General features: G+C 38.7%; 1 protein-coding gene across 5 annotated transcripts in view; it reads right to left on the bottom strand.

Moving 5' to 3' along the window:
* Window positions 1-412: 412 nt before the first annotated feature.
* The window catches only part of RNF182 (ring finger protein 182), a 66352-nt gene continuing 56826 nt past the window's right edge, over window positions 413-9938 (bottom strand). For all 5 annotated transcript variants that reach the window (XM_084872753.1, XM_084872755.1, XM_084872754.1 and 2 more), the window contains one exon: window positions 413-5017. In XM_084872753.1, the coding sequence (XP_084728879.1) occupies window positions 4067-4807 (741 nt within the window). In that variant the 5' untranslated portion in view covers window positions 4808-5017 and the 3' untranslated portion in view covers window positions 413-4066. The remainder of the gene's footprint in view (window positions 5018-9938) is intronic.

The raw sequence follows: 9938 nt of genomic DNA, 5'->3' as shown, positions 1-9938 counted from the left end.
CAGGCAAATGCTCATCATTTGAGGATCTCTCAGTGGATAAGCACAAGTTCACACTCAGGCCATAACTAGCACTTAATCTGAGTCTTCGCTGGTTTTAGTAAAGATTTTGGAAATGAATGAAACCATAACTCTTATTTCACTTATGATTAATAGATGGTACCAATTCACTAACATAAGCATATTACTAAATTATTTCTATTTTGCATGAAAGTGGCATATTTAGATATCAGATAATTTTTAAAATTTGCCGAGACCACACAAAGTGAGTGATGATTCCCTGACCAAAATGGATTCTATTTTGTTGAGCAGCTAGGGAAAATCTGGATAACAAATTAAAACTTGGGAGGGGGGGGGAAGAGTGTTTAAAAATAAAGATAGTATTTTTGTTTCATCTTCCATAATTTTTCTCCCCTGTTTTTTGTTTTGTTTTGTGTGTGTGTTTTTTTAAGTATAAAGACCTTTTAGAAGTGGGGTGGGTTAGATCTGCTTTGTCAGAGGTTCTGAAATCTTCATGCATATGATAAAGGCATATGCACTATGAATCAGCGCTTCTGAGAGTTCATGTTTACAGTTATCTAATATAAACAGAGGTACAAAACGATCATTAAATCTCAACCAGAGTCAGAGAAGTAATAACAATTTAATGGACAAACAAAACATCACAGTGAACAAAATATTGAAGCATTCTCCTTTTTTTATTCAACAGCATAATGAATTTTTTGTTATCATACATTTAAAAACTTTTTACAACCAACTCAACTTACTAGCAACTAAAAACAAAACAAAACAAAAAAAAACTATCACAATGTGTAGAGGAATACAGTTTAAAACTGCAGACATATAAATAAGCAACAAATAGTACCCATGTCCAGAGCTTTCTAGAAATCTCATCATACAACTTACCTATTTAATGTCACATTTCTAATATCAAATTTAACATCATTTTTGTTCATACAAAATGAACATTTTTAAAAAACTTTATAAATATATAAATCCATACCACAAAGCATCTCTTAACCATGTATTTACTCTAAGTACAAATAGACTTCTGGAATTTGCATTCACAATGCTATCTAAAGTAGAGTTTATTAAGTCATATGTGTATTTAGCTGTATCTTGGATCTGAAATTCATTGGACCATATCCCACATATACTTTGCTGTCATACTTACCTTGGGCATACATACTCTCAAGGTTAATAGTTATATCATTGAAATCAAACTACTATTCTAGAAATAAGTCAATATTTCCTGAATAAGGGGTTTGGAACTGGTCCACTGTAATTATATTACACAACAAATGTTTCATCACAAATAAGCTAAAGTTGTCTTAGTAATGCCCCTTTCTAAGAGTTATAAATATTTTAATGTTAATCATCAGTAATGGTTTTTAGAGACTAAAAAGTTTCCTGTTGTCTAGTTTCTGTGGACATTCTATTCCTTCAAACGTAAAATACACTGAACAATTTCTTTTCATAAATATGTACATTCAACTTCCCCTTCGTCATGTAAAGAAGTTCATTCACTGAAGTCGCATATCTTATATTTTACTTGAAATAAATCGTGTAGGAACTTGAGTCAGTTCTAAAACTGACCCCAAAACCTTCATTTTACTCCCTGGAAGGGTGGTTTCCAGCAGGACACCAGCCTTGTCTGCTTCTTACTCGTCTTTATGCCTGGCCTGTGGCAAGAGCCTGGCACACAAACCTAAGCCTCACACTTTGGCTAATCAGTAGAGCACAGCAAAACATTTAGAGTCTCAGCACATCACACTGTGAACTAGAACATCTCATTCATTCTTTCTGGGTTTCCACTGTCACAATTTACCCCAAATTGTTATAGGATTAAATAAAATTAGTCAATAGACTTTACAATGGGGGGAAAAAAATCTTCATAAACTTATAGAAATTAATTTAAATGAAACCCTTTTGGAATAAGGGGTGGGGCAAAGTGAACCGTGTGGTTTAAGAAAAAAAACTAAACTGAAACGTTTTAAGGAAAGATGCAAATGAAGGTTTTCATGAACTATAACTGCTCTGTGAGAATTTCAGAGAGGAGAGGAGAGAGGAAATAAAAATGGGAAAAGGCTGTGTCTCAAAGATAAGTGGCCATACTGTCATGAAGTTTCCTTTCATGCAAATGGCTTAATGTTTTTAATTTTCATTAGTATATTGTGGCACACAGATATTTAATTAAAACTATACAAGAGAATGAGGCTCAGTTTCCTCTTGACAAGGGAGCACGTGCAAAGGAAATAAGCACCTCAAGTCAAGCAGCAGCCCTCACAGAGCAGCATTCCTTCTAAGACAGACAGCTGAGGGGAGGGATGGGGAGGGGGAACCCCAACAACAGAGCCATGAGGGAGTGCTCCCTTTCCAAGTGGATGTCTTGGAACAGCTCTCCTCTCATGTTCACCCTGCATCAGACCGGGTGTACCAGTTAATAATGTAGTTTTTTCAATAGATGGACTTACCCATATGTTGATATAGATGCAATTTGATATGTATGTTTATTGTATTGACAACAAGCTTCAAAACTTCATATGTCAAATTTTCTGAAGGTGTTAACATCATAGATATTTTTACACTTAAAGATGTCAAATTTCATGCCAAAGAAAGAGCATTTGCAGGAAGTTTTAATTTATTACTTTATTTTGAAGAGAAGTGCTGCTGAATACTTCGGGAAGCTTGTGGTGAACATGCTTCATTTCAAGATACTTGTGAATGCTGGTTTAAATGCTTTAAAGGTGATGAATTCTATGTGAAAGACAAAAAACGTCCAGATCAACCGGAAAGTTTGAAGACCAACAATTACAAGTATTATTGGATGAAGATGTGTGTCAAACTCAAAAACAACTTGCAGAAAGATTAAATGTTGCTCACCAAACAATTTCTGATCATTTATTAGCAACGGGAAGACTTCAAAGAAAAGAAAATGGGTGCCACATCAACTGAACAAAAGACAAATGGAAAACCGAAAAGTCATTAGTAAAATGTTGCTTCAATGGCATGAAAAAAGTCTTTTTTGCATCGAATTGTGACTGGCAATGAAAAATTGGCTTATTTTGAGAATCACAAATGCCCAAAAGCATAGGTTGATCCAGATCCACCATCAGCATCAACTACAAAGCCAAATCGCTTTGGAAAGAAAACAATGGTCTGCATTTGGTGGGATCAGGAAGGTGTGGTGTATCATGAACTTCTAAAACCAGGTGAAACTGTTAATACTGATCACTACCAACAACAAATAATCAATTTGAACCACACTTTGATCATGAAACAACCAGAATGTGCCAGAAACACAGCAAAGTAATTTTGCTTCATGATAATGCACCAGCACACACTTAAAAACCAATTAAAGACACGTTAAAGATCTTGCCTGGGAAGTATTAACCCATCCCACTATATTCACCAGACCTTGCTCCTTGAGATTACCACTTGTTCCAATCAATGGCACACTCACTTTCTGAGCAACACTTCAAAACATACAAAGAAGTGAAAAATTGAATGGTTTGCCTCAAAACAAGACAAGTTCTGTTGGGACGGTGTCCACAAATTTCCTGAAAGATGGGGGAAATATGTAGCTAGTGATGGACATTACTTTGAATAAAGCACTTTTGATATTTCTCTTGAAATTATCGTGTTTTCTTTGATTACAAAATCTTCATTATTAACCGGTACACTGGTAGATTATCAACGATGATGAGAAGAGGAATCAGGTCATTCCTAATTTTCCATGAAGATTCTACTGCAGGCTAATACTTCTGCCCACCCCCTCAGGGTCCACCTAGAATGACTGAGTGAAATCCTGACCTTTCTCTGGGAAGACTCATGGAAAGAGCTCCATGAAGGCTTAGCTTACATATTTTTGCTTCTCTGCTAACACCTACATAGAAATAAACACTTGTACTTTCAGCACACATGAAAACCAACTGTGTCAACATTTGATGGAAAAATGGACCACAGACATATGGCCAATATGTCTAAACATAGAGAATATAAAATCTGTGATAAATTACCTAACTTGAAACATAGCAATGTGTGTCCAATTTCTTAGTTTGCATATCAATTAAGAAGGTAATGTACAGTCTAGAAATTCATGACACACACACTGGCAAAAACCATACACCATCAGAATAACCAGGCTCGAAGGGACAAGGCTAACAAAGATGATCCCAAGGGCGACCTTCTTAGAGACTAGCAGGTAGATCCCTAAGGGTAAGGAGCTGAAGTAGAGCAAACCTAGCAACCAAACCAACACCCGGATGGATGTCTGAAACAGCAGGGAGGTACAGTTCCACACAGTCCAGTTGTGTGACACGGTGGTAACAGGGTCGAAACTTGTAGGCCTATAAAATTCTACCACAGGAGTGGAGCTGAGAGATGGGGAACTCTCTCTCTGCACCTCCATGATGGTTATAACCAGGCAGTTGGAGGAAGTGTGAGAAGGACTGACGAGAGAGGCCAGCCTCTTAGGGGTCAGCAGCAGCTCGGTGGCATTTTCTGGCAGGCACTTCTTGCCTTTGCCCCCACAAGTCAAGTTTATGAGGATGTTGTTGTCATCAGGCAGGCTACTAACTTCATCATCTGGCAGGCATGTCTCAAACCTACAGAAGGGACAGACGATGACACCTTGGGGTGAGTCCCCAAAATCTATGATCTTGTAGAGGCATTTGGCACAAACCCTGTGACAACATTCCAGCACTTTGGGTTTCCTCTGTTTCAGATTGTATCGATTATAGCAGATCTTACACTCAAGTTCGTCGGAGACCTGAGACTCTACAGCGTCTTCTGGTGGCTGACTGGCCATTGTGGATTATATAGACAATCTTTAGCCAGATGTGTCTTTTTGGAGAACGACTTCGGTAAAGGTGTCCCTCTGAATATCACATCATTCAAATCAGGCAGAGTTGCAAAAAGGCAGGAAAAGTAGTGACAGAAACAAGAATTCTTCCAGGCATTTCAGCCTCTACACAGAACTCTGTCTCAAATGCATATCTGAAAAGGCCACATGAGGGGTCTGCAAAGGAAAAAAGAGATTCTAATATAGAGAGGATTCTCTTGGAGCAGTAAACTTAAAAAGGTTAAATCCCTTTCATCTTTTCACACATTTCTGCCTCCAGGATAGAAATGTGTTATCTCCATACTTAGCGTTTTTAATCCCCAAATATAAACATAAAGAAGGAATTAAGGGCTGGCCAGCATGACTCAGTGGTTGAGTGTCAACCTATAAACCAAGAGGTCATGGTTTGATTCCTGGTCAGGGCATATTCCTGGGTTGTGGGCTCAATCCCCAATGTTGGGCATGCAGAAGGCAGCCGATCAGTGATTCTCATCATTGATGTTCCTATCTCTCTCTCCCTCTCCTTTCCTTTCTGAAATCAATAAAAACATATTCAAAGTTAAAAAAAAAAAAAAAAAAGGAATTAAGAATCTTAGTGGCATAAAATACACACCAGAGCACTGTGAGTATTAACTAGGTAGTGATTTTCTTTCTGGAACCTATAACAAATTCTGGCCTCTTTGAAAATAGAATGAGAAATAGATACACATCGGAAATAGATACACTTGTCATCAAATTCAATTCACTACAAACTAATTCAAAATGTCCTTGGTGTAAATACCAGTTGTCTAAATACCCTCAATAGTACTTAGGAACACACAAAAGAAGAGAAACCTTCAGGATAAATGCTTCACATGTGTTTTCAGAAAGTACTCTGATAGAGATGACAGCATATTTAAATACAGTAAGACTGCTCTCACCTTCCCAGTGAAAAGAAATCTGTTATAGCCTTCATCATTTAACTATTCAATTTAAACCTCTCTATTTCAGTTCTAGTCTTAAAAGCCATAGTTGTTCATTGACATGAACTCAAGGAAGAGTGAAGCCCATGACATCAGACATAAGCACTATAAATAGGCCACGCCTAATTCTCAAGAAACACAAGTAAACACGATAACCATGTACAGCCATATCTGCAAAGATGAAGAATCACGCCTGCATGGCTACAAAGAAGCACTCAAGGTACCCACCTGCACACCTTAGTTTATGTAAACTCTTTTTCTATAGTGAGCAGAAAGCAAAATATCAATTGTCCTTACTGTCAGCCTATAGTTGCTATTACTGACTTTGGACAAATGGCTGAAGGTTGATTTCATGTGCACAGTTAGTTCTTAATTATTAGTACTAATAGAAGGGAGAAGCTATATGAAAAATGCCCAAGTAAATTTTATTTTGCTTTAATATATATGAATTTGGTAGTAGGTTTGTCTTAAATTATGTTTTACTTTAGAAAATATAATAATGTATTGAATTTCTGAGCATCCCCCTCCCCACAAGCAATAATAGCAAAAGGCTGCCATAACAGTCCTGAGAAGTTGAGAGCAACTATGCTAGAATTTAAAGTTTCCTAAAAGAGAAGAAGCAGGCCCTGGCCGGTTTTCTCAGTGGTTATTGCTTCGGCCCGCAGATTGAAGGGTGTGATTCTGGTCAAGAGCAAGTACCTCTGATGTGGGCTCAATCCCTGGGCCCAATCAGGCACGTGCGGAAGGCAACCAATTGATGTGTCTCTCTTACATCAATGTTTCTTCACTGTGTCTCCCCATTCCCTTCCCCTCTCTCTTAAAATTAATTTTAAAAATATCTTCAGGTGAGGATTAACAAAAAAAATTTTTACAAAAAGAGAAGAGGCCCTAACTGGTTTGGCTCAATGGATAGAGTGTCAGCCTGCGGACTCAAGGGTCCCAGGTTTGATTCGGTCAAGGGCATGTACCTTGGTTGCAGGCGCATTCCCAGTTGGGGATGTGCAGGAGGCAGCTGATTGATGTTTCTCTCTCATCGGTGTTTCTAACTCTCTCTCCCTCTCCCTTCCTCTCTGTAAAAAATCAATAAAACATTAAAAAAAAAAAAAGAGAGAGAGAGAGAGAGAGAGATAGTTGGTAACTAAACTTGCATAATTCCTAAAATCATGAATAACTGGTATATGAATACATATTATCTCTCTTTTTACTCGTGACTTTAATTTTTTAATTAAGCATATAATATAAGAATGTATAATATAATGGATATTAGTAGCAAGATATTCTTGATGGGAAAAGAAAGTCAATCAATAAATAGAACCTAACATCAACCAAAAAAATATAGGTAGGATTTTTTTTTTAATAAAGTTTACTGTCCTATATAATAAAAGGATAGAATGTAAATTGTCCCCTGGACCAGGAGTTCGATCAGGGGGTGGGGCCAGCCGGGGGAAGGGAGGAAGGACCCAGCCAGCAGCTGGCAGCCACGAAGGACCCTACCAATGCACAAATTTCGTGCACTGGGCCTCTAGTGTGTGCGTGTGTGTGTGTGTGTGTGTGTGTGTGTGTGTGTACAAATGCATGAATTTCATAATCACTACCCTAAGCCAGTTACTATGTATCCTCTCTTACGCACAAAAAGGACATATAGACACAAGCATAACTCCTAGGATATCTGTGTATCCTAGATATTTTCTTCATTTCTGATCCTGATCCTGTTCAGAATACATGTGCCCAAATCACCACAAAACATTCTTTCCCACAGTACTACCAAGCGACTTTTTATTCTCCTGTGTGATCAACAACTCCAGGATGACAGCCGGAGATGAGAAGGTGCTCTATCACCCTGGGTGTTAGCTGCCATCAGTATGGCCCTTCGTCCAGGGCAGGTGGTTTACTTACTGGACAGCTCCCATTCATTCTGTCTTCCTGGTAGCCACACAGACAAAGGCCCATCCAAACTGAACCTGCTACATTCTCTTTGCACCCTCTGAATCATGGGCACAATGAAATGGATAGTAATAGCAGTGATTGCCTCTATTGCCATCAAAAGGACTGCTGAGTGCGAAGTTGTGTGAAAAAGAAAAAAAAAAACTATGTAAACACAAACATAATGGCATCAGAAAAAAAGAGAGCAAAATATTCAATGGGGATAAATAAGCAAAATTACATCTAAAAGCAAAGAAAGTCAGAGTATACATACAGAGAAACACAACTAAAGGCTTTTGTGTAATAAAATTAGAACCTATCTTACACCACTCACAAAAATTAGCTTGAAATGGATTAAAGACTTAAATGTAAGACTCCCAAAAGAAAACACAGAAAAAATGCTTCTTGGCTTGGATCTTGCAATGAATTTTTTAATATGACACCTCAAGCATGAGCAACAAAACTAAAAGTAAACAAATGGTACTCTATCAAACTGAAAAGCTTCTGCACAGCAAAGAAATGACCAACAAAGTTAAAAAAAAAATAATAATAACTTACGGCATTGGAAAAAATATTTGTAAGTCATATACCTGATCAGGGGTTAATATCCAAAATATATAAAGAATTCATCAACTCAATAGCAATAATCCTATATAATAAAGAGCTAAAATGCAAATGGTCATCACGCCCTCACACCGTCATGCTGTGATGTCCTCACACCATCACAATCCATCACCGGGAAGTTGTGTGCACAGAGGGCGTGTATGGGTGGGTGGGGCTGTGTGCACACAGAACCTTGGAGGCGGGTCCCGGGGGCCCCAGTTCCATGCAAAGCCATGGAAGCGGGTACTAGCAGCTCTGCCTCCATGTGGTGAGGCCAGGGTTCCCCCGGCATGGAGTCCCCTGGCTCCAGCCTACCTCTTTGGAGCAATCCATCAAGGTGCCCCAGCTGGGTGGGCAGAGCCTACCTCTTTGGGGAGATCAATCAGGGGGCTCCCACTCTGTGAGAGGGAACAGGCAAGGCTGAGGAACCCCTGCCCCCGAAAGCACTAATTTCATGCACCAGGCCTCTACTAATAATAATAATTCCATTTTAAAATGGGCAAAGGTCCTGAACAGACATTTTCCCAAAGAAGATATATGAATGGTCAACACATACATGAAAAGGTTCTCACCATCACTAATCATAAAATGCAAATCAAAACCATAATGAGATACCACCTCATGCCTATTAGAGTAGCTATGATTAAAAATATAAGAGATAAAAAATGCTGGTGAGGTGTGGAGAAAAGGGAACCCTTGTGCACTGTTGGTGGGGTTGTAAATTGGTGCAGCCACTATGGAACAGTATGGAAGTTCCTAAAGAAATTAAAAATAGAACTATCATAATCCAGCAACCCCACCTCTGAGAATATATCCAAAGGAAATGAAAACACAGTATCAAAAGAGATACATTCACTCCAGGATTCACAGCAGCATTGCTTACAATAGCCAAGACATGGAAACCACCTCAGTGCCCATTGATGGATGAATGGATACAGATGTATATAATGCACACTCATACATACACACAATGGAATATTATTCAGTCAGAAAAGATAAATCCTGTCATTTTCTGCAACATGTACAGACTTTTAAGGCATTATGCTAAAGTAAAATAAGACAGACATAAATGTGATCTTTTTTCTTTTTTATTGATTTCAAAGAGAAAGGGAGAGGGAGATAGAAACATCAATGATGAGAGAGAATCATTGATCAGCTGCCTCCTGCATGCCCCCAACTGGGGATCAAGCCCACAACCTAGGCATGTGCCCTTACCAGGAACTGAACTGTGACCTCCAGGTTCATAGGTTGATGCTCAACCACTGAGCCACGCCAGCTGGGCATATATATATGATCTTATATGTGAAATCTAAAAATATATACAAATAAATAAAAATAAAACACTCACACATAAAAAAAAAGATCTAAAGGTTAGATTTGTGGTTACCATAAGTAGGGGGTGAAAGGACAGGGAATTGGATGAAGGTGGTCAAAGGTACAAACTTCCACTTATAAGATAAACTAGAGGCTGGGTGCACAAAATTCGTGTCTGGATAGGGTCCCTAGGCCTGGCTGGCTGCATCTTCCCTCACCACCCATGCACCACCACAACGTGGTTTTCCGCTCCCCCTACCCCCCCAGTCTCCTCCTTCCTTCACTCCCTCAGCACC

Source organism: Pipistrellus hanaki (assembly GCF_964339955.1).
Source record: "Pipistrellus hanaki genome assembly, chromosome: 2".
In the NCBI taxonomy this organism is placed as follows: domain Eukaryota; kingdom Metazoa; phylum Chordata; class Mammalia; order Chiroptera; family Vespertilionidae; genus Pipistrellus; species Pipistrellus hanaki.
The sequence above is the reverse complement of the archived record's forward strand: the minus strand, read 5'-3'. Positions and strand labels throughout refer to the sequence as shown.